Source organism: Aulonocara stuartgranti (assembly GCF_965226115.1).
Source record: "Aulonocara stuartgranti genome assembly, chromosome: 22".
NCBI classification, from domain to species: Eukaryota; Metazoa; Chordata; class Actinopteri; order Cichliformes; family Cichlidae; genus Aulonocara; species Aulonocara stuartgranti.
Genome location: NC_138957.1, coordinates 445,877 through 472,280, shown reverse-complemented (window position 1 = coordinate 472,280; position 26,404 = coordinate 445,877). Strand labels below are relative to the sequence as shown.

At 43.0% G+C, this 26,404-nt stretch overlaps 1 protein-coding gene across 1 annotated transcript in view; it reads left to right on the top strand.

The window, feature by feature from the left end:
- Positions 1 to 3,751, top strand: part of LOC309699279 (protein 4.1-like) — a 53,387-nt gene extending 49,636 nt beyond the window's left edge. The window contains 2 exon segments of the mRNA XM_082522216.1: positions 111 to 230; positions 1,744 to 3,751. Of these exon segments, the coding sequence (XP_082378342.1) occupies positions 111 to 209 (99 nt within the window). The 3' untranslated portion in view covers positions 210 to 230; positions 1,744 to 3,751.
- Positions 3,752 to 26,404: the final 22,653 nt, after the last annotated feature.

Genomic DNA, 26,404 nt, shown 5'->3' with positions numbered 1-26,404 from the left:
CTTGCCCCACAGAGCAGTATGTCCAGTAAATATATGCTACATGAAAGTCATGTTCGTCACAACAGTGCGTGTCGTGCAGGTCATTTAGGAGTGTGGTGTTTACTCTGTAGGCTTTGGCCCAGGCCATTAAAGAGGCAAAGGAGCAGCACCCAGATATGTCTGTCACCAAAGTGGTCGTGCATCAGGAGACGGAGATCACCCCAGAGTAAGACGGGCTGATCCTGTGGAAGGCAAGTGATACATCTGGATTTCATCTGTCCCCCACCAAGTATCCACTGGTCAGACTGAAAATCACTTGTGAAGATCATATTGAGTATAATTATAATTGTGACGAGGATAAAAGAAGATGTTGAAAAAGTTTAAACTTAACCAAGAATTCAGACTTAAACTCAAACCTCCTAACCACCTCCACCTAACCACTAACCAGCATAAATAATTAAGAAACGGCAGTCACTGTTTACAATAACAGCCACCAAAAGAAACGTATTTACAGTAAAAGCTACCATGGAGACGAACTACATCACCAAACTGTGTTTTAAACACAAGAGGACCGTGATAAGTAATGATAGAAACCGACTGAACCGAGTCATGGAAACATGGAGATGTTTATGAAGGACGCAGATCAGTAATTAAATGAAAACCTGCAGAAGTATCTCCGGTGTTTGCATGAAAGTGAAACATGGTACGTCCACAGTGTAAGGTGTTAGGGCCCATGTGGCTTTAATTGTTGCCTTGGATATGTGATGTTAAAGGGTCCAGGCTGGGAATCTGATGCTGTTGAGCTGGTTGGCAGGCTGGTATGTAAACGGCCCAGCCTGCCTCCCAGTTTGTCTGAACATGTGAGCAGGGCTGGGAGGGCTGGGAGGGCTGCAGATTGTTGAAGCCCTCAGTGCTGTCTCACAGGAAGATCAGGAAGGCACGATGCCAACTAAAGCTACCAAAGTGGTAAAAGGAACAATAATCATAGTTTTGTAAAACACTTTGTTTCAAGTTCCAGAGAATAAAAAACCAACAGAGACAGATTTTTGTTGGTGTGTTAACAAACTCAGTAGCATTACTGGAGTGAAGCTCCGCAGACAGAGCTAATGTAGAGAAACAGAGGCTGGGTGAATCTATGGTAACAGCTTCCACCAAGAGCTGCGTCATGTACGAGCACATGGGTCCTTTCAGCCAGTGTGTTTGCTGCCAATGTGGAGTCAATGAATGGCCTCAATCACATGATCCTTGCTCAGTATCCCAGTAATGTGTGTATATATGACAGTATATGAACTGTAAATGTTTGATGGTCAGTTTCACCACTTTTTGATGAATTGTACAATAAAAGCACATTATTATTCTTTTTCCATAAAAAAATGTTTTATTATAATGGCCAATAAAAATGAATTATAAAGTATTTTAAATAAACTATTAAAAATAAATGAATCTAAAGTTCAGCAGACGACAGAAACAACAATCAAATAAAATTTTGATTGTTTACATGTATGGTTAAAAAAAGCTCTTTAAGACTAATGTCGTGTTATACAATTCAAATTACATTACGTATATATTAAAATTCTCATTTTCTATGTAATATTTCTTGCTTCATTTTCTTTTTTGGTGTTGGGGCCTTTTCCTTTGTGCTCAGATAGCTGACTGTCTTGTGATCAAAAATGCAGATATTTTCATGGTAAACGCCACTAAATATTCTTTTATTCTTTCTTTACTTTCTGTCATCTTTCCTCAATCAAACTTCGGCCCTCTCAGCTACCCCCCACTCCACCCCATTCCTCCTCGTATCTCCATCACACCATTTTACCTCAGCGCACCCAGCAACCATCAACGGGAACCACCAGACCTCATCAGAGCGAACTAGCTCCAACAATGACAAATGAACTTGACTCCACGAGTGTGAAGTTTGGCCTGAAGGAGACAGAGTCACCAGAAAATTCCCAAGAACCCTGCCAGTATTCCCCACAATCCCCCTCTTGTTCCATTTACTGCCAAAAGAGCAGCTGCTGGAGTTATGGATGAAAAATCATCTTTTTTTAAATATGAAAAAGAAATTAAAGAACAGCATTTGTGGATTTCATCCTCTCCAATTTGTGTGGAGATTTTAAGAAAAAATCAAGGGCATTTGGTCTTTTACTCTTGATATATTGGTAATTTATTTTTCTACAGCTTTTCTTACCATCAGAATTGGTTACCAGTAACTTGAAAATCAAGTATTTTGTAACAATGTATCCGAGCAGCATTGACAAAGGGATTGTGGGTGATGTCACTTGGGATTGTACACTTTGGGACTCGCAGGATCCCTCTCAAATTTTAGTGCAAGTTTGGTGTCATTTCTTGTACAGTAAATATTTTATTTTCCCTCTCGACGTAAAAATAATATTTTTTCAATTTGTGTATAGGAAAAGATTGATTGTATGAAACTAACGAATTAATCCTTTCATCTGACAAAGTTCTGGCATTTGTTCAGTGACACCTTTTGATTGTTTAGTTGTGTTTTTGTGCTCGTGTTACCAAAACAGGGCTTCATCAGGACCACAGAGATCGTAGTGCACTGACATGACGTTTATTTATTTCCACCTTTGTGCGTTTTGTGTTTTAGATATGATTTTACATGACAATGTTCCCCACATCGTTATAGTTTCTGCATTACGTTTCTAATTTTCCTCACAGTGGGCAGTGTGTACACTTAGCGCTGCTTTAAAGACATCTGTGAAATATTGAAGTCGGTAAAGAGAAGAGCAAAACTTCAGCGTCTGTATATTTAGACTTTATTATATAAAATCTATTGCATCACATTAAAATGATAGGAATGGTTGACATATCTGACACTTAATAATACGGTAAATTGGGATAATTTTCTGTTATAATTCAAAAAACAGCACAATACAGATTATCAGCTTATTATAATGGAACAACAGAAAGGGGATGAATGTGGTGACATTACACCAGTAAGGGGAAAAACACAGAGAGAAGAAAGTCGGCATGTAATAAAGCAACAAAAAGAAACGAGATGAAAGAACAGAATCAGCAGTGATGATGAATTCTTCTCACACTGTCTAACTTCCATATGTCTGCCATAATATTTGAACAGTATGATTATGACATGTGTACTTCCTGGAGGACAAAGCCGACCACGCCTGTACACACCGCCCACTGGAAGCAGAAACAGAGTCACACTGCCACTCAGACGTTTGGGGCCACTTTTTGAAAAAGAACATGATTTTTGTTTACCTCGGACATAAAATGACAACGAACAATAAAGTGGGTATACTAACACAACTAGAAAAGGGGTTTTGTTGCAAACCTAGCCTTAGCCTTTATAACTGGGACCCCAGTTCACCCTGAACACGTCACGGTTCAACGACATAAATGTCCTTTCTACAGCTCTCATTCATTTGTGTCATCCAGTGAGTTTTTGTTAACCTTAAAATGTCCGGCATCAAATTAATGAAATACAGTCAATATTTTTACAGTTTAAAGAACATTTCAGCGTGACTTTAGGCGTTTTAGCACCAGTGCACACTTTGCACTTTATCTTCAAACGGCGGACTTTTAGTTACAAGATGCCCTTTAAGATCCTCTCCAGTGTTTGTTGTTCTCACTGTATCATTATGATCACGGTACTCCTCCTCCTCTGTGTCAGCAGTCCACATCTTATTTTCTGTGTATGTTTTCTTAGATGTAACCCTCACATGGTCATCACACAAAAACATGTAAAAAGCACCATGCACTAAATAAACACTGTTGTGGTCATTATTGACATTGTCATCGCCAGCGTCGTCCTTCCTGATGCTTTTGCATACATTTAAGGTCAGTTCACTCTAAATATCGATATGTAATCGAAGCATTATCACCATAGTAACTAATAAAATATGCACCATGTTCAAATACTCCTGAGGCTTTAGAGATAACGTAATCGTTTTGCTGATTCCACCATCCAGATTTTTTATCCCAATGTAAATATTTGAATCACCCTGTAGACAGTTAACCATGTAAAACTCTGTCATTTTAAATCTTTCTTGTTATTGTTTCTATTAAGAGTAATCGATTATGCTTTGTTAATCAATTTGTAGCTTTATTTCTGCGCTGTGCTGAGCAAACAGCTTGTTCTGGCTCTGACATCCGTTCTGTAGAACTTACCTGATGCCACAGGTTCTTAGATGACTTTTTAAATGCAGCAATTAAATGTTTAGATATTAAATTCATTAAGAAAATGGATTAGTAAAATTATTTTATTGACATATTTATTTTCTAAAATTAAAAAAGGCCCCAGTTCTATTTATAGTGCTGTAGTAGATTTTTAGATCGTCATATTAATATGGAAAATCTGCTTGTAGGCTGTAAACATACTTTGAAATAGTGTAACTATTAATAATTATGCTGCACACAAAACATTTATGTAACTTTATTTGTAAAGCACTTTAAATCAGTCACAGGTGACACAAAGTGCTGAACATGAGAAAGAAATAGACAAATATATTGGATATCATGCACTTCAATGAAACAGTTTAACTGAGCAGAAACTGTTTTCTCTAAATATCGTTCAAAGAAGTTGCAGCTTGCAGAGGAGCCCTGTTTTTTGTTTTTGACGTCAGTTTAAGATCATGTTTTTTAATCAAAGGTTGCATATTTGCATGTTTAAAATTCGCAGGAACCACATTCAAAGACAGACTGATGTTGATAATGGAGAAAGTCAGCCGACCTATGATCTCTTCAAAACCTCTTTCAAAAAAAAAATAGAGGCGCAGCGGCATCGTGGAGAAACCTGAGGGTTAAGCGAATCACATTCACTAAAACTGACAGTCACGGCTCAAGCTGTTTGAGAACAGCAGAAAAAGGGACAGAGACAGAGTCCCGATGCATGCTCAATCATCCAGGCAAGTAAATCCCAGAAAGTTTATATTCTCTTCATCTGGATGTTTTCAGTGGGAGAAACGTTTCGTCACTCATCAGGTGACGTCTTCAGTCTCAGCTGACTGCAGGTTTCCAACCTTACAAACAGGACATCTGCATAATGACTGAAACCAGCAGCACTGAAGGAACAATGGGCTGGATTTATACATCGGGGAAACCAAACAACCTCTGGGTAAGAGGATGACACAACACAGAAGAGCCACCTCGTCAGGCCAGGACTCTGCAGTCTATGCACACCTACAGGCCAGTGGACTGTTTCAATGATGAGGATGTAACATCCTGGACAGGGAGGAACGCTGGTTTGAGGGCGGAGTCAAGGAGGCCATTTACATGAAAAGGGAAAGACCATCTCTGAATGGAGGAGGGGCCTAAGGGTACGTCGTCACCATCTTACAATGCTGTGATTGCAGCCATTCCCCAGCTCTCTGTGAATGATCTCTGATCTGCTGCAGCCCGATGTCCCCAGCAGGTCCCTGAGGTCATCCGATCAGGGCTTACTTGCTATAAAAAAAGACTAAGATGAGCACTAAGGGTGACAGAGCTACGTTCTTGGACTCTCTCCCCCAAACCTGTAAAACTGTGGACTCAGTAGTTGTTTTTAAAAACAACTCAAAACTCACCTTTTTAAAACTGCTTTTGATTAATTTTTGCCTGTTTTATATTGTCTGTTTTGCCTTTTATTATTTGTTATCTTATGTGCAGCACTTTCTGACTCTGTCTAGATAGGAGGTGCTATATAAATAAAATTGTATTTATTTATTTATTTAATGGGACTCATGGCCATTGATCAGTGGTTGTTGATCAATGGTCACGACCTCACAGCCCATTGTTCCTTCAGTGCTGCTGGTTTCAGTCATTGTGCAAATGTCCTGTTTATAAGAAACCTGCAGTCAGCTGAGACTGAAGACGTCACCTGATGATGACGAAACGTTTCTCCCACTGAAAACATCCAGATGAACAGAATCAACCTTTTTGGGACCGAGACAGAAGGATCTGAAACGAGCTGAAATGAAAGCCCCTGTGGTGTTACCAACAAGTTTCATGTTATCAATGAAAAATGCAGAGATTTATTGCAAACGTCAGGTGCAGCTCACAGACAGACTTTGAGACTTCAGGCACATTAGGACATTAGGAATACATGTGTAACTAGCACATGTGGGTTTATGACAGCTGGATGAAATAGTGAGGCAGTGATAATTGTTCTTTCCCAGATTTTAAGTGTCTCTAAGAGGGTCCTGGACCCCCTGATGATCCTCCACCTAATCACATGAGCCAAGGTGTGAAAACAGGTGTAGGTCACAATCAGCCAAGGTGTTGGGTGAGCTCATTGTGAATCCTAGCCACACCCTATCATGTGACTTACTGAGGTCAGATGACGCAGGATGTGCGTGGGCGTTAAGGCGTCTAGATTATAGATGGCACACAGTTGGTGTGGTAAGCCCCGCCCTCCTTTCAAAGATGGCCGTTCACAGTGGACATAGATGTTTCTTTCACTCCTCTTTCAAACCATCTGTCTTCTCTCTACAAAATGTGAACACTGGCATCCTGAGAGAGTGACCTTTGACCTTTACATGTGTTTATGAAGTGGCTGTTTGGTGTCTCCAGTGTAGAGGTCTGAGCGCTCCTCGCTGCACTGCACAGCTACGTTGTTCAGTTTGTGTCTGAGTCTGAAGTGCACTGGGATGTCGTGTTTGGAGAAGACTCTCCTGAGTTTCTCTGATAAACCTGCTACATCAGGGACGATGATGTTGTTCTGGTTTTCCTTCTGTTTCTCCCTAATTGGTGTCTGACCTTGTTTACTATCTGATTAAGTTAACCACATGTTTTAAGAGCTTTCTTTACATGTGTGCGTTCATTTTCTTTCCCTTCTGCTTCAGAGGGAACATTTTATGCTCGGTGTTGCAAGGTGTCGTTTTTCGAAACGCAGGCCTTGTTCCTCTTTCTTCTACACGATCGCTCAGTTTGTTTTCTATCATTCATTGCATCCTTGTATGTCGACCTCTGTTCTGCATTGATACAGAGCCCCTATCAGCCCAGTGCCAGCTTGTGCAGTAAAGACTTCATTAAATGCCTCCTTTATGTGGAATCTACAGATACTGTAAGTACTGCAGGGTCTGCATTCACAGGGTTCAGTGTGAATCAGTTTGATGGAAATGAATCTGTCAAATACACACAGAACTGTTAGGTCTGTGCCCCTGAGTGATTCCTTTTTTTAAATTATTTTTTGTAATGATTAAAGTTTCAATTCATCAGCTTTGTTGCTGAAAGCTCCGAGCCAACTCCAGAGTTCATTAACTGTGTTCCAGGTCATTACACTGATAATATGAAAGTCTTAGTACTGCTAGATGTTCTGTCAGACGTGTCAGGGAGGCAATGCAACCGAGAAAAACATTCAGAAGATAAAGGAGATGTAAGTAAGACACATTTCAGAAACAAAAACACATCATTGGTCCCCACTTCTTTAGTTGAATCTATGAAAGGGAACATGAACTGTAACACAGCTTCACAGTAGTATAGCAGTAACAGTAAAAAGTTGAATCCCAAAAACTTGATATAAATCATACAGGGAGTGCAGAATTATTAGGCAAGTTGTATTTGTGAGGAATAATGTTATTATTGAACAACAACCATGTTCTCAATGAACCCAAAAAACTCATTAATATCAAAGCTGAATGTTTGTGGAAGTAGTTTTTAGTTTGTTTTTAGTTTTAGCTATTTTAGGGGTGTCATGGTCTGTGGAATGCGTGATGCTCGGGTAGCCACACCCCCGGGCTGGGCCATCACTAGCACACCTGCTCTCCATCCCGGTGATTACACGGAGATCCACTTAATCCGGCGCTGACGGATGCTCCACGCCAGTCCGTAGTCATCCCCACAGTGGTAACCAGACTTCCACGAAAAGCGTGCATTCTCTTCTGCTTGGAACTTTGTTTAACCTGCCTACTTCTGTCCAGATTTCTACTCGGCGTCTGCTACCTGCCTGTCCTCCGGCTCAACTGGATCTCGCGGCGCTCACCTGGCCCACTCGCCATTCCACGGACTTCCTGCCCCCACGGACTGCCACACTTCCCTCCCGAGCTCCCACGGTTCCGTTCTATCGTAAGCCCCTACTCTAACTCAGTCCTGATATGTTCTCCCCGCTTCCTGGCTCCCTAGTAATCATCTCCCCTTTCTATTGCAGCCCCCCGCCGTCCCGATCCCGGCTTCCTCGTGTCATTGTTTCCCTGGATTTTTAGTTTCTGTTTTGCTCTCTACTTTCCCCGGGTCGCCTTTCGTTGTTTTAATAAAGTGTCTTTTTGTTAGCTCGGAGTCTGCGCCTGGATCCTTTCGTGCCCGCGCACCACGGCGCATGACAAGGGGGATATCTGTGTGTGCAGGTGACTATTACTGTGCATAATTATTAGGCAACTTAACAAAAAACAAATATATACCCATTTCAATTATTTATTTTTACCAGTGACACCAATATAACATCTCCACATTCACAAATATACATTTCTGACATTCAAAAACAAAACAAAAACAAATCAGCGACCAATATAGCCACCTTTCTTTGCAAGGACACTCAAAAGCCTGCCATCCATGGATTCTGTCAGTGTTTTGATCTGTTCACCATCAACATTGCGTGCAGCAGCAACCACAGCCTCCCAGACACTGTTCAGAGAGGTGTACTGTTTTCCCTCCTTGTAAATCTCACATTTGATGATGGACCACAGGTTCTCAATGGGGTTCAGATCAGGTGAACAAGGAGGCCATGTCATTAGTTTTTCTTCTTTTATACCCTTTCTTGCAGCCACGCTGTGGAGTACTTGGACGCGTGTGATGGAGCATTGTCCTGCATGAAAATCATGTTTTTCTTGAAGGATGCAGACTTCTTCCTGTACCACTGCTTGAAGAAGGTGTCTTCCAGAAACTGGCAGTAGGACTGGGAGTTGAGCTTGACTCCATCCTCAACCCGAAAAGGCCCCACAAGCTCATCTTTGATGATACCAGCCCAAACCAGTACTCCACCTCCACCTTGCTGGCGTCTGAGTCGGACTGGAGCTCTCTGCCCTTTACCAATCCAGCCACGGGCCCATCAAGACTCACTCTCATTTCATCAGTCCATAAAACCTTAGAAAAACCAGTCTTGAGATATTTCTTGGCCCAGTCTTGACGTTTCAGCTTGTGTGTCTTGTTCAGTGGTGGTCGTCTTTCAGCCTTTCTTACCTTGGCCATGTCTCTGAGTATTGCACACCTTGTGCTTTTGGGCACTCCAGTGATGTTGCAGCTCTGAAATATGGCCAAACTGGTGGCAAGTGGCATCTTGGCAGCTGCACGCTTGACTTTTCTCAGTTCATGGGCAGTTATTTTGCGCCTTGGTTTTTCCACACGCTTCTTGCGACCCTGTTGACTATTTTGAATGAAACGCTTGATTGTTCGATGATCACGCTTCAGAAGCTTTGCAATTTTGAGACTGCTGCATCCCTCTGCAAGATATCTCACTATTTTTGACTTTTCTGAGCCTGTCAAGTCCTTCTTTTGACCCATTTTGCCAAAGGAAAGGACGTTGCCTAATAATTATGCACACCTGATATAGGGTGTTGATGTCATTAGACCACACCCCTTCTCATTACAGAGATGCACATCACCTAATATGCTTAATTGGTAGTAGTTTTAATCTGTAGCTCTGCTCTAAAAGAACGTACGTAACTGGCCCCGCCTACTACGCTCGCAAAGGTAAAATGATTGGCTAGAATCTAAAGTGTATCACAGCTCAGGAAAAAAAAGCACCAAAATAAAGCACCGAAACGTGCGCTGCTTTTCGGTCTGGTTACTACCGTTTATGTCAGAACCGGTGCCATCATGGCACCGGATACCGGTACCCATCCCTAGTGTGGAGAACAAAAGAACTGACAGGCCTAAAACACCTATAATAAGTTTAAACAGGAAAACTGGAGATGGTGCGTCTGACTTCTGACCTGTTCACTGTTCACCCTGTTCAGAAATGGTCTCAGTGGAAGTGTCAAGAACCATGTTAGAGAAAGTTCAGCAGGGAGAAAAGGCTGACGTACGCACTACAGTGAGCTTCTACAGCCATCAGTACAATTGGAGGCTCGTCATGGTTTGGTGCAGCCAGTGATGTTGGGATCTTGTCAAAATTGAAAAATACAGAAAAATACCATAAGGTTTTAATCCATCATAAAGTCTGAGTGGCAAATGGTTATAACTCTTTTCTGCTCTGAGCACTCAAAGGGCCTTACACAGTTGCACTTTCCACGCTGTTTCTGAACTACTGGAGCACGGGAGAGCGACATACAGACGGGGATCAAACCACCAACCTTCCAGTTTATCAGGTGACCTGCTCTGTCACCTGAGCTACAGCAGCTTATTTTTTTACCATGACAATGATCCCAAACACACTGCCAGTGCAGTAAGAGTATATCTGGATAGAAACTCACATGGATCGGGCTTCACAAAGCCTGAACCTCAACATTATTGAAGCAGGGTGGGATCATCTTTACAGAGTGGTATAAAAAAGAGCTTTGAATGTCCTTCAAGCAGGCTGGAAAACCATTCCTGAAGACTCCTTGAAAAACTCAGCAGACACTTCAGGCTGTGTTGAAGACTAAAGATAATCATACATTTACAGCTCGCTGGAATTATACAAAATCTACCTCCCAATCTACCTCCCATCATCTAAGAAGATCAGGACAAACTGAAGAAGGACCAAAGAACCCTCTTGGACGCTGTGGTGCCCTTGCAGTACATGCAGATGGTAGCACAGCAAGCAGAGCGCCCAGAAAAGGAAAATGTCATCTAAAGTGCCAAAATCCCTTTGCAAGAAAAGGCCGTTTAAAGTTCCATAACCCACACAAAACAGGTCATGGAAAAGTGCACGCAGCCGAACAAATAAAGATTTTGACTTAGGGCTATCTGTGAAGACCATCGCAGTCTCAGATGAGACTGTCTGAGTGTCCCCAGCAAAGCATTTGGTCATACACATATTATAAAATATAATAAATAATTCATTTTAATTTCATTTTGTATGCTAAATAAGTAATTTCTCTGTTTTTTGGTAATAAAACCATGTTTGCTCTTTCTGACATTCCATGTCCTTTCCTAATCTTCCTGCTTTGCCTCCTTTGGCTCTCCTTCCCACTGGCTGTTGTTTTCCAGTGCTCTGATTAAAACTGACATGTTTCCTGGAGCTATGCTGTTTCGGGTTAGGTTAACGATTGGTGAGCAGTATATGTGCTGGTACTTATAAACAGTGTTTTTTATTCTAATGGAGGCCTAAAATGGTTTGGCCACGCTAGCTTTCCCATCCTACAGTTATCTCTCGTCTCTACCTAACAGCCTCTGCCAGCACAGGTAATATAGATTTTTATATATCTTTTTTTATTTATAAAATTATATATATTTATTTAACCCTCTGGGCTCTATCCTGGAAAATGTGTCGCCACGTCACTTTTCTTTTTTCAACCATTTTCATTCTGTTAATGCAAGTGGAATGAAACTTCCTAAAGGTGTATATTTCTTCCAGATTTTTTAATTCAACATCAGCTCCTTAATAATGTCAATAATATTCACTACACACCAAATTGTTCCTCTCGGCTCTATCGTGGCCATTTTTGGCCAATTGAAACCCATTATAACCACCTTTTTGATTCCTTGTTATTGACAGTACAAAATCATGCAATTCAGGTAAAGTTGCTTTAATTATAAACTGAACTCGTGAAAATTTTAGTTTTTAATGTTTGGGTTTTTTTACCAAATTATATCATTTATCCATTTTTGGCCAAGCAAGCAATGTTATGTAATATTCCTAGTTTCTAGTAGCGGCCTTTGATGGCTCACCACACTCCAATAGACCAGAAGAATGAAACAATTTTGACATAGGCTTGATCTTAAGGATCTAATAGTTTGTGTTTGTGAATGACATTGCAGCACAAACATGTATTTGCAAGATAGACCGGAATAAATTATGACGCATCAAATATTACATTTCTGTTGATGCAGGCTATTGAGCTTTGAGGCTCCCAGTCAAACTCAGCTTTGAAGCACATGTTAAAAGCACTTTTACTCTTGTAATTATCATAAAAAGAGACCATACCCAAAATATTAACTCTAAAAAAGCCAAAAACCCGATCACAGGACATTTTGCAGAGTTCAAACCTGCAGCTGCAGCTGCAGCGTAAACAACAACAAACACTGTAAACGTGTCCTGGAGTTTATGCAGGTGCAGACAGAGCTACTGCTGTAAGTAAGCCTAACAGCTTCCAGATCGTTTATTCTGGCAATATGGCAATAAAGTAATCACTGCTACAAGCACTGCCTATATGACCAATGCATCCATCGGAGTATGATGTTAGTTAGAAAGCACTAAGAAAATGTGCTTGTGAATGGGTGAATGCACAAGTTGTGTAAAGCGCTTTGAGTGCTCAGAAGAGTAGAAAAGCCCTATATAAGAACCAGTCCATTTACCATTTAAACCAGAGTGTGACCCACACCCCACCAACAAAATGAGAAGAAGGTGCAAAAGGCGCACCTTCAGGATTGGAACAGAAGCCCTTTGCTCCAGGTGTAGAAAGTGTGCCTACAAAAACCACAGTAGAGTGGTTTTTGTAGGCACATTAGCTCATTAGCAGCACATCTTGCTTCTAATGAGGATGCACACAGAAGCACACACACTGAAATATAAATTTTGATCATTTTAGTGGTCATTTCAGTGGTTATTTGGTCATTAAATGGCCACTAACACACCATGTGTGATTTTTCTTTTTGGCCATTCATCCAAAAAAATAATAAAATAAAATAAAGTAAAAATAAATCATTGTCAAATAAATCAAATAAATGATTGTCATCATTCATATGCTGAAAAAATGTGAACTTTATTGCTATTTTCCCCCCAAAAATGTAGTAATAATACGTAATCTGACTGGTATTCAAAGGGTATAATTTCTCAATTTGAATTATATTTTGGTTTTTCATGACTAGGACTGGTGCTAATTAAAAAATCAAGTCAATGAAAGTAGAAAAATGTTTTAATATACAGGGTGGGCCATTTATATGGATTAAAGTCCTGTTTGTGGCACATTAGTATATGTGAGGGGGCAAACTCCTCAAGATGGGTAGTGACCATGGTGGCCATTTAGAAGTCGGCCATCTTGGATACAACTTTTGTTTTTTCAATAGGAAGAGGGCCATGTGACACATCAAACTTATTGGTAATGTCACAAGAAAAACAATGGTGTGCTTGGTTTCAACGTAACTTTATTCTGTCATGAGTTATTTACAAGTTTCTGACCATCAATGTGCTGCCTATTGTAATTCACTTTATTGTGGTCTCCACTCTTCCCTTTTACAGAGATTACAGACAGTTCAGAATGCTGCAGCTCGCATTCTAACTAAAACCAGCAAGTTTGCCCACATTACTCCTGTCCTTGCCGATCTGCACTGGTTGCCTGTCAAATATCGTATTCAATTTAAAATTTTGTTGTTTACTTTTAAAATTACTAACAACACTGCACCCAGCTACCTTAAGGACCTTTTAAACCCTTATGCTCCTGCTAGGGCTTTAAGGTCATCGTCACATTTACTGCTGGCTCAGCCCAGATCTCGACTTAAGACTAGAGGTGATCGATCGTTTGCTCTTGTCGCACCTGTGCTGTGGAACAATCTCCCGATTGGCATCCGGGCATCTGATTCTATTCATTCTTTTAAATCACAGCTTAAAACATATTTTTTTAAACTTGCCTTCTCCACCTTTTAATTGCTGGTTTGTTTGTTTGTTTGTTTGTTTGGTTCCTGTGACCTATTGACCTCTTGTATTAATTCCCTCCTATCTTTCTATTGGTGTCTTTTATTATGGTGGTACAGCTTTTATCTTGCTATTACCCATGTGCTGTAGTCATTCTTATTGGTAGCTTTTATCTATGAACATAACTCGTTATTTTTATTTATCCGTTATCAATGTTTGAACCTTTTATTGTTTTATGTAAAGCACTTTGGTATGCCCAAGGCTTTTAAATGTGCTCTATAAATAAAGATTGTTGTTGTTGTGTTGTTGCCCATTGTGTTGGATTGCCAATGCAACCCTCTTCTCCCACTCTTCACACACTGATAGCAACACCGCAGGAGAAATGCCAGCACAGCCATCCAGTATCCGTAGTTTCAGGTGCTGCACATCTCGTATCTTCACACCATAGACAATTGCCTTCAGATGACCCCAAAGATAAAAGTCTAAGGGGGTCAGATCGGGAGACCTTGGGGGCCATTCAACTGGCCCACGACGACCAATCCACTTTCCAGGAAACTGTTCATCTAGGAATGCTCGGACCTGCACCCATAATGTGGTGGTGCACCATCTTGCTGGAAAAACTCAGGGAACGTGCCAGCTTCAGTGCATAAAGAGGGAAACACATCATCATGTAGCAATTTCAAATATCCAGTGGCCTTGAGGTTTCCATTGATGAAGAATGGACCCACTATCGTTGTTCCCATATACCACACCAAACCATCACTTTTGTTGTTCCAACAGTCTTGGAGGGATCCATCCAATGTGGGTTAGTATCAGACCAATAGCGGTGGTTTTGTTTGTTAACACCATTCACATAAAAGTTTGCCTCATCACTGAACAAAATCTTCTGCGTGAACTGAGGGTCCTGTTCCAATTTTTGTTTTGCCCATTCTGCAAATTCTGTGCCGATCTGGGTCATCCTCGTTGAGATGCTGCAGTAGCTGGAGTTTGTAAGGGTGCCATTTGTGAGTAGCTAATATCCGCCCAAGGGATGTTCGACTAATGCCACTCTCCAGTGACATGTGGCGAGTGCTACGCTGTGGGCTCTTGCTGAATGAAGCTAGGACAGCCACTGATGTTTCTTCATTAGTGACAGTTTTCTTGCGTCCACATTTTGGCAAATCCAAAACTGAACCAGTTTCACGAAACTTAGCAAGCAGTTTGCTGACTGTAGCATGGGAGATGGGTGGTCTCGTAGGGTGTCTGGCATTGAAATCTGCTGCAATGACCCGGTTACTGCGTTCACCAGATATCAACACAATTTCGATCTGCTCCTCACGTGTTAACCTCTTCGACATATCAATGGCTGTGAACAAAGAGAAACTTGTAAATAACTCATGAAAGAATAAAGTTACTGTCACGACCTGCAGGATCAGCAAGGTGCTGATCAGAATCTCTCCACTCCTAGCCCTCCTTCTCTTCTCCTTTTCCCTCTCTCTCCCCCTCTCTCCTTCTCTCCCCTGTTTTGCCAGGGCGGAACTCATGGCGGCTTCACGCCCTCGATCCACGCCTTCCTGGATTGGGAACACCTGGGCCTCATTAGACTAGCTGGTATATTAGAAGGAGGAGATCAGCTGTTCAACGATGGATTGTTGTGAAGGCTCTAGTCAGTACACGTCTAGCTCAAGTTTCCTAGATTCCCCGGACCCGTCCCCGTGTTTCCCCGTGTGGAGAGTGGAAGGAGTGACTGGTCGCTAGCCGAGAAGAGAGAGATTGAACTGAGCGCGTGTGTGATTTCCCCGTTTTCCCTGGAGCCCTGGACCCCTGCCCCTCACGTCTTGTATATAGCACTAACCCCGCACTGTCTGTACATACACTCGGTGAAGATCTGTAAATAAACAGTCTTTGTTTAAACGCTACTCAGGAGTCCTGCGAGTGGGTCCTCTAAGCAACCCATGACAGTTACGTTGAAACCAAGCACACCATTGTTTTTCTTGTGACATTACCAATAAGTTTGATGTGTCACATGGTCCTCTTCCTATTGAAGGAACAAAAGTTGAATCCAAGATGGCCGACTTCTAAATGGCCACCATGGTCACCACCCATCTTGAGGAGTTTGCCCCCTCACATATTGAGATAGACATTGAGATAGTGGACTCTTATAAGTACCTGGGTGTTCACCTCAACAATAAACTGGACTGGACTACAAATACAGACGTCCTGTATAAGGGCCAGAGTCGACTCCACCTGCTGAGGAGACTGAGGTCCTTCGGAGTCTGCAGGACTCTGTTAAGTCCTACTATGACACTGTGGTAGCATCTGCCCTTTTCTATGCAGTGGCCTGCTGGGGGAGTGGATGCACGGACAGGGACAGGATTGACAAACTGGTGCGGAGGTCTAGCTCCGTGCTGGGATGTCCCCTGGAGTCTGTGGAGGTGGTTGGTGAGGGGAGGATGTTAGTAAAGCTGACATCCATCATGAACAACCCACATCACCCACTGCATGAGTCTGTGAGTGGGCTGAGCAGCTCCTTTAGTCAGAGACTGAAACACAGGAAGCTGCAGGAAGGAGCGCTTTCGCAGATCATTCATCCCAACAGCAGTTAGACTCTATAACTCCTCAATCACGATGTCATGAGTCACTGGACACTGTGAACATCCACGGTCACCACTTCATGCATAATGGACCTTCCATGACCTTCCAAGCTATATAGTTTATGTCTTCCATATTTCCAACTATAGCCATAATCACACACTGTGTGTGCTACCATTGTATATAGTGTATTATCTTACTTTTTTTTCATTGATTGTACTTATTTGTATTTTTATATTTCCTTCTAATATCTGTACCTGAGCTGAGGTGACACAAAAATTTCCCCGTTGTGGGATCAATAAAGTCTTATCTTATCTTATCTCTTATCTTATATACTAATGTGCCACAAACAGGACTTTAATATCACCAACCATTCCCATGTCATTACGGTGTATCCATATAAATGGCCCACCCTACACTTCACGTTTGAGAAACATCATCATGAATTCCCTCTGACTTTGGCTGTTTTGCTTCCACCACAATAAAATCACACTTCCTGTTCTCTCAGTGTACTTCAAGAACAGTTTCCCATCTCAAATCTCTGTTTTCTGCATTATTCACGTGCTTATTACCCACCAGTATACCTTTGTGTACAGCGCTGTCAGCCACTGTTTTTGTGTGTGTGTTTTTAACTGACTTCCGAGCAGAAAGCCTCATTTCTGCTGTTCAATATCGAAGAAATTTAAACTTTTTAATATTATGCCAAATTGAAAAACACTTAGCTGTGTCTCTAATAAAACCCCTGTAACTTTGCTCTGCTTCACTTAAGCAGCATCAGGTAATGTTCAAATGTTGAGTCATGGTTTGCTTCATTTTTATCCTCAGTTACTTTGAATCAAAGTCATCTGCTGTGATGCTCACACCTCAGATGAAGTCTCACAGTGTCAGTTCTGATAAATGATCACAATTATAACATTTCTGACTGCCCGAGTCAATACTAAATCGAATCCCAAAAAGTTGATTCATCTGGACGTTTTCAGTGGGAGAAACATTTCGTCACTCATCCAGGTGACTTCTTCAGTCTCAGTTGACTACAGGTTTCCCCCATCGTATAAACAGGACATTTGCATAATGACTAAAACTAGATGAACCAGATCCAGATGAACAGAATCAACTTTTTGGATTTACTTACCTGGATGATTGAGAATGCATCAAGACATTGAATCAAATCGTGAATCGGAATTGAATCGATTCTAGAAATCAGTGATAATACCCAGCCCTAATGTGATACGACCGGTCCGTGGGCCATTCTCACCCTTCTTGTGGTTGGCCTGGCAATTTTCTGCCGAACTGGGCAATCCACGTCCAGCAACGAGCAGTGGGGATTTTGGAACTGAGCTCCTAGTGGGAGAACAGTTTGATAACAGAAAAAAAAACACCTCAGCACAAAAAGCACATGACTATCAATACACCATAGAAACACAAGACAAGCAACAGGGGCGGGTAAAAGGGTAAGAGAGACCCGGTGTAGACAAGGCATCCGGTCCTGCAGCATGTCTGCGCTGGTCCAGTCAACCGCCATCTTCCCCGGGAGGAGACAAGCATCGAAGGCGTTTGGAAAGGGAGGGGGGATGAGTGTGTATCAGTGTATGTGTGTGTGAGTCCAGCTGAGACAGTGTCCTTCGCCCTGCCAGGCTAAGTAAACAGAAGTTAATGTTAATGTCAATTTATTCATTCAGAAAAATACACAATGTGAAGCGTTTGTCATGCAACTGTAAAAGATGCTAAAAGATCTGTGTTTGTGCCCAAATACTGAATCAACCACTGAAATATTCCACATGCGAACCTGAGACCAAGTGGTGCCTTGTTTTGTTACTCTACTGTTTTGTTTTTGCTCATTTGTATTTCCTGTTGTTTCATTGATTTATGGTAGCACTGAGCTGACAGCAAACACTGTCCTAGCAGGTCTACTGGGTCTAAAACTAATTCCACAATTCTTCTGAACTTCATCTCTTGGGCATTATTAGCCAACGCCCTTACAGTTATGGCTTACCAAGCATCACTGTCATAGACAGTTCATAACATTACAGGACACGACATCAAAGTAAAACAGTACTCGGGCTATAATGCTATAAATTATAATGCTATAATAATTATAATGCTATAAATTAAATGCTATAAATTATAACACACCTGTTTGCAGCAGACTGTGACAGCACTGAGCAGCTCCTTCAGTGGGAGACTGCGGCACCCACGGTGTGGGACGGAGAGATTTCGCAGGTCTTTCCTCCCCACTGCTGTCAGACTCCATAATAAAGACTTTAACTGATCAAGCACACACATCCATACATATGCAATAATACTAAGTGCAATAATCCTTTCTGTCATCGTTGTATTTTTACTCAGTTGTATATAGTATTTGTATTCTATTTTTATCTTATTGTATATTTATTTTATTCTACTGTATATAGTATTTTATTTTATTCTATTCTGTACAGTTGTGTACTGTATTTATTCTTATTGTATTCTAATTTTTGCCTCATAACTTTTGCACTGTCCACTTCCTGCTGTGACAAAACAAATTTCCCACATGTGGGACTAATAAAGGTTATCTTATCTTATCTTATCTTAAATTAAATAATAAATAATGAGGACAAGTTCTGTCCCTTCTCGGGACAAAGCAGCTCCCCAGAACTGCGCTGTGGGATAATACTGAAAATAGAAACTGCAAGGCATGACAGGATACAGTATGTGACATAGCTGCCAGCAGTCTGTGCACAATGCCACATGACTCAGTAAACATGCATTTGTTTCCAATGGAAGTAAGATCCTACGCAGTCATGCTCTATAGTGGCCCAATGTCATTTTTGTGTCTTTCTGTGTCTTGCCTTCTGGTGCTTTGTACTATAAGCTAAAGCCCCAACAATACTAGAAAGAAACTGTTAGTGTGTTTGTTTATCCACCATCTCAGCTAAAAGACTTATGAGAAATGAGAAATGAGAAATGTATTTTTAAAGCATTAAATGATAGAAGATGAGCATGTACATGCATCTTTATTGTTCAGAAAACCACAGACTGTGAAACAGTTACCTGCAGCCAGTCTTCCCAAAAGAGATTAGCTTAGCAGTGTACAACGTTTTATATGAGACTGTGATCTATCTGATTGGTTACATGTAATTCTCTCGGTGCCTCAGGCTGGTCCCAGCCTCTCAGCACTCTGTCATGTCCAATGCTAAAAAGGAAGGCTCCTACACTGCTACACGTGCACTGGATGTATGTCCCATCTCTTGTATCTCTCACCTATTATCTTGTTGTCCCAGTAACCGTAAGAGCCACCCTGGCTGAGATACTGGATATTTGTTTTTGTCTCACATGGTCCCGATGACCCACCTTATCATAGCACTTAAAGCTTCAGTATTTCTAACTAAACACTGTCTAGACATCTACATTCTTAGGCTGTCATTCACTATAATACCTTACAAACACCAACAATCATCCCCGATGAGTAAGCACTTGGTCAGAGCAGGAAGGAAAAACGTTTAATAGAGAGGATCCTCCAGCAGAACCAGGCTCATCTGCTGAGACCGGTTGGGGTTGAGGAGAAAGAGACGGGGTTACTTGTTCTTAGAGGAGCTCTGTAATAATGTAAGTTCTTCGCCAGGCAACACATCATCTTAACACACCTGTTTGCTGGTAACTGGCGCTCTATAAATAAACTTAATTTAACTGAAGTGAATCCAATAAATTAAATGTTAATAAAATTTAGATTTAAAATCCAAAATATAATTTATAAAAATAAAATGTTTATGAAGAGTCTCACTGTGGCGGGGTGTGGTTTATGGCTCAGGGGCGTGGTGGAGCAGTGGATTCAGGATGTGGTGTAGGGTAGGCTGACCCACAGAGCTGTTCTCCATCACCAGGTCAAGGCTTCCCAGTTTCAGGGGGATGGCGGGACCTGATGAGGGGCTGTTTGCTGGAAACGTGCTACACTCGCGTTTAGGTTTACCTTCCCCCTAAAACTGGTACAACATTCTGCCCTTAATGTTTTGTCACATAGTCCCTGAGTGAATCATTTATGATTTATTCATCATTCAAGGCCTCCCAGAATATTTTCAAGCGAGGACAGAGAGTTAAATATTGAAACACTATTGTATGACCACAGAAAAAACTGTTTACTGTAACATTTCCTCATTTCAAGGATCGTGTATATACATAAAAAGATATTAACATATTTGAAATAAGAGTTTAACTCTTTTTCTTCAGAATTACTACTAAAACCTTATCAGTGAGCTAAATCTCATCTGAATACTTTAAAATGTATTTTCTTATTGACCTTGTCCAGTTAAGCAGAACCAAAGCTGCTCTCAAATGAACACTGAGGGCAGTTCTGTCTCTGAGAAATAATGGCAAAGCTAAAACTCTCATTATTGCCTCTCTTCTCTTTCTGGCAGCTGGCCTCGAGCCAGTCCAGACGGCTGCTGGTTAAAATGTTCACTGAAGTTATTGTGGTAATCACTGATTAAAATATAGACACATGCTGTTGGCTTAGATTGTTGTCCATCTTTCTCATCCTCTGTCTCTTCCTGCCAGCACACGCTGATTCTATTCCTGGCAACGCAATTCTAGTTTGCACCTGTCGTCTCAGTGGGTAATGGCACATTTTTCTTAAGTAGAGATAACTGGGACCATTAAGCACAGTGCTGTTTATGTACTTTATTAAAAGCTGTTTCCCAATAAAATGCTGAACTCTCCTGGTATAGCCGCAGCATAACCAGATATAAAGCCGTCGCATAAAGCTGCAGCTAGCAGACGACATAGAGTGAATGCTGTTACAAATGTTTCCTACTATCTGAATGTCTAAATGTTTGGTGGTTGAATGCAGTGATGTATAACAGCTAAACACTTAGTATGTAGCCCTCTGTAATCCTCAACTTACAGATTTAATTTAATGGGTGTGTGTGTGCGTGCATGTGTTTCTGCCACCCGGTGTTTTATTTCCTCTCTGCCCACTGGCAGTGCAGTGGAACAGATTGTCAGCTTTGCATCCCCCTTTGATAATGCAGCATTTGCAGTATATTTTTATCAGTAACAGAACAGACTCTGGAACTGTAGCTCTCATGATGTCAGCAGAGCCTGACATGGCACCACTGGATATTTGAATGGTTTGAATAACAGCATGGGGGGGGGCACAACAGCATGGGGGGGGCACAACAGCAAGTGCAGAGCAATATTCTGAAACCACAAGAATGAAGGTCTATTCAAGGCTTTTCTAAAAGCTCAGCCTTCGTCTTCCTGGGTATTCTAGGAATGTGGCCTTTGAAAATAGTCTTTTCATAACATACAGTCAAAGAAATTATCTGCGGAATGAATGTAATTTTATCATGCCACCATATTTCCATCGAAAAAGTGATGTATGCTTTATGTATCTTGGTTTAGTTGTATGAACATGACAGAAATTTTCCAGTTAAATTTCATTCATTTAACCATTCCGATTCCATGTTCTTAATTCATTTCCTTATCCATTCTCCACCACAAAGCAACATATCAAACACATTACTTTTGTGCAAATTAACTTTCTCCCAATACAAAGTAATTTGTTATACTACTCATGATATTATTTTTGTGTTTCTTTGTGAATAATTCCCTTTAAACAATATAAACCTGTGGTTTCCATCCCACACACCGATGCAAATCCCTTTCCTGACAAGGACACACATACAGTGGATGCAAAAGTATTGGCCCCCTTGAACTTTCCCACATTTTGTCACATTACAGCCACAAACATGAATCAATGTTATTGGACTTCCAGGTGAAAGACCAACACAAAGTGGTGTACACGTGAGAAGTGGAACGAAAATCATACATGATTCCAAACATCTTTTACAAATAAATAACTGCAAAGTGGGGTGTGTGTAATTATTCAGCCCCTGAGTCAATACTTTGTAGAACCAGCTTTTGCTGCAGTTCCAGCTGCCAGTCTTTTAGGGTCTGTCTCTACCAGCTTTGCACATCTACAGACTGAAATCTTTGCCCATTCTTCTTTGAAACAGCTCCAGCTCAGTCAGATTAGATGGGCAGCGTTTGTGAACAGCAGTTTTCAGATCTTGCCACAGACTCTTGATTGGATTTAGATCTGGACTTTGACTGGGCCGTTCTAACACATGGATCTGTTCTGTTTTAAACCATCCCATTGTTGCCCTGGCTTTATGTTCAGGGTCGTTGTCCTGCTGGAAGGTGAAGCTCCGCCCCAGTCTCAAGTCTTTTGCAGACTCCAAGAGGTTTTCTTCCAAGATTGCCCTGTATTTGGCTCCATCCATCTCCCCATCAACTCTGACCAGCTTCCCTGTCCCTGCTGAAGAGAAGCCCCCCCAGAGCATGATGCTGCCACCACCATATCTGACAGTGGGGATGGTTCAGAGTCATGTGCAGCGTTTTGCATTTTGGCCACAAAGTTCCATTTTGGTCTCATCTGACCAGAGCACCTTCTTCACATGTTTTTTTTTTGTTTGTTTGTTTGTTTTTTTTCTTTGCCTGTCCCGTTTGGCTCTTTTGCCATCAGAATTATTGTCTAAAGGCGAAGAAAGATGCCCAACCGATTTACTTTACCAAATGGACCGTCCCAGCCTTGCCATATTGGTCTATTTGATTCACCTTTGCTTTTATTGTTTATTTTATTTTCACTTGCTGAACACGGGACAGACTTGACTGGGGAAAAGAAAAGGGAGAAAGAAAAATAGTGGGGAAGAGGAACGGTGATAAAGGGCAAAAACCAAAAACCAACAAAACAAACAGACAAAAAATACAAATATCAATCACCTGGATCACCTGTTGAGAAAGAAAAAAGAAAAAACAAGCAAAGAAAAAGAGACCAGTATAATAAACAACATCATGATGATCCATGTGAATGTAACAGTAAATACTAAATATTAAACATTATTGTGCAGCACATAAGATCAACAGAACACAGTGTGCTTTGAGGTAGGAGCCAAAAAGGGTGTAGTTTGTGTGTGTGATCACCCGTGTGTACACCTGTGAGCATGGACGCGCTTGTATTTAAAAGGTTCCTTCATGTAATGATCTGCTAGAGGGTGTGGGGGGGCCACAGCCCCGTCCTCCAGGGCATGAAGCAGGTATGGAGGAGATCCAGACTCCAGACATCCAGAGGCCCCCAGAACACAAGAGACCAAGGAAGACCAACAGAGGGGCAGCCGCGCCACTGTCCCAGAAAGAGCTGAGGAGAGTCCCAGATGAGGGCTCACTCAGCAGCCGCGGAGCAGAAGCCAGGGGGAGTTGCAGTGACGCGCCCGTGAGCTCCGCCGGCAGCCAGCCGTGCCTGAGTGACCGAGCCCCAGGCCGAGAGGCCGGGGGCACCCCACCTCCGAAGTGGCCCGAGCGAGCCCCAGGCTCCAGGCCCCGATAAGCGGCCGCCAAGGAGTGAGCCGGTGTGTACCCGGACGCCCATCCCCAGACACAAAGAACCACCAACGCACCGATGTCTGAGGGAGTCCGCCACTGGCAGGGGAAGTGGTGGTGGGGGGAGATAGGCCTCCAAACCTTGGAGGGCCTGAGATGTCCCCAGAGAGGTGACGTCTGATACCCAACCTGACATATAGACACAGACATACAGGCACACACAGACACAAACATCCATTCCCACCCTCATGCTCTCATATGCACTTACTCCACACTCAACCAACGTGGAGACAGACATAAAGAGACGCTGTACACACGATCACACTCCCCAAGCGTACTCTACAAACCGGGTCTAGGTACCCTTGCCCCTGGAGGGGGGAACTGCACCCAGACCCAGGTGGTGTTACCCTTTTCCCTGCGGTGGGGGGAGGCAGACAGGGAGGCCCCACACTCCAGACCCCAATAGGGCTTTGGAGTTGACGTCACGCCGCAATGCATTGTGGGAGCGCAGCTCCATTTTCGGGGTCTACGAATCAAAACAAACACACTGTGTTGGAACAATGACGACAAGAAACATGCTTAAAAGCAGCTCAAAAGAAAACGGACGGTATAGAGACCGATTGCGTCCAGAGGCGAAGCAGCGGTACTTGGAAAAAAAAATAGAGTGCATCGCAAATCTGGACCCATATGAAATACGGCAGTGGAGTAAAGACCCAGACGACTTACCGCCACTGTCCTACCCCGATATCTTCACGTATCTTGTTTGTGGAGTAAGCGCTTACACAGCGAACCAGTTTCGTAATTACAAGTCACTGGAGGCGCACATCCAATTTACAAATGGCTGGGCGCAAGATTTGGCTATTTTCAAGCCGCCAAACTCTGAGTACGTCGTCAAAGTAAGTCAGCTGGAGTGCATCGAGTGAAATAGCCATTTTCCACCCCCCACCATAATTAATGTTACACATTTATCATTGAACTGCTAAAATATCGTTATCATATTATATGCCCATAATTGTAAAGTACATGCAAATTAACACATTGATAATCGGGTAAATTATTAACGCCAATTTGTGTCCTTCCTGTCTCATTTCATTTATTGTCTTTACATCAACCAATCAAGTCACTCCATTCGATGTTTGATTGCAATTTCTATAACTTCCGAGACCACCAACGATGATATTATTCAGCTATAAAGTGTGATGTGAACATATTTAGAACTTACCGGAATGAAAATGTCTTGAGCACACCAGCTGATATATCTGGAGACGTAACAGAACTTGATATCAGCTCGTCTCACGGCTTCTATCCAGGCTAGACGCCTTCGTTTGGTAATATCCGATACATGAGCTCCTTCATGTTGCTTCCAGGTTGGGAAAGCATAAAAAGATAATCGAAACTTATTCCCGTGCCGGTCGTAAGATCGAACATTGCAGCCGACCACACAGCAAGTACGAACCATGGCTATGCTTTCGCTCCTTACTTAGACCCCCAAAATGGCGGATCGGGCCAAAATCCTTTCCACGCCCACCCCCGTGACATCACGCTCCAAAGCCCAATTGGAGGGCCAACTCCTCCTCCTAGCCCCCCCCCCCCCCCCCCCCCCCCCCCGCTCCAACAGGCAACAGAGAACGGGGGTGAGAGAAGACTCCAAACCTCCCTCCACCCGCTCATTGTAGTGTTGATGCATGTGTGTTCTAAGGTGCCTTTAAAACCCAGGAGGGCATGGAGCTACCTGCCAGAGAGCAGCAGGTAAGCGCATAGTCCCTCCTGTTAGCCCTCAATGTCTACGTGTATTTAAAATTGAGAGGTGGGCAACAACGCCAGGGGTGAGGTGTACACCCTGATGGTCTTTTGGAGTCCGTGTAGCGTGCCCACCCCCAAGATCCTACATGTATGTGTAATGAGAGTGTGAGTAATGTGAATGTCTAAGTTGTGGGATAAAATTGAGGCAGAGGCAGCCAGAAGGGGACAGAGGGGGGGGATGCCTCCTCTGCACCCTGGTGACACACCTTTACCCCAAGGCCCTGCATGTGTGGGTGATTGTGGTGGAGCGGGAAGAGGGAGGCAGTTGGAGATGGGGAGGGAAGGAAGGGAGGGGCAAGTGACCCCTCCCTGGGGCCAGCTCCCCCGCTGACCCCAGTAGGCAACCCCATACTCTGCAACCCGCCAGGGAAAGGGGGCCCAGGCCCATCCGGACTGGGGCCTAGTTCAGCAGCGCCGCCCGGCCCCACAGAGACCGGGGCAGCCCACCGGACCCCACCACAGAGAAAACTGCACCCACCCCGTCATCCACTCATCTTCCAGACTACACAAGACAATAGACGTCCAGGCTGAGATCTTCCTCCACCTCTCCTGTATCTCCCCCTCCTGCAGAGTCAGTTCCTGGAGAGAGGAGAGCTCCTGCAAGATGTGACAACCTCCCCCACCAGTTGAAGAGCCCCCCAGGTGGCTTGATGCACTGGCAGCACCCTGCGCCAGGGCCGGGCCCCCATACACCCACCCGTCCACAACCCCAGCAACATACCAACCAGGACCCAAGCCCCCAAGGCCCAGCCAGGGCCCCAGCCCGGAGACGGAGCACCCCCAGAACCCCCAGAACCTCACGCCCGTCCAGGACCCACCCAGGGGCAGCCAGGCTACCAGGTCAGTAACCCACGTCTGTCAGCACAGACCCTCCCCTAGCCCCGCTGCACGCAGCCATGAGGAAACCGTCCCCTAAGAGCCAACAGAGCCCCTAATTGGACATGACTGCTACCCCGGGTTGAGCCCCCCAAGAAAGATGCCTCCGGGGAACCCCCCGACGCCCTAAGCCTGTCCCTACCCCCACACCAA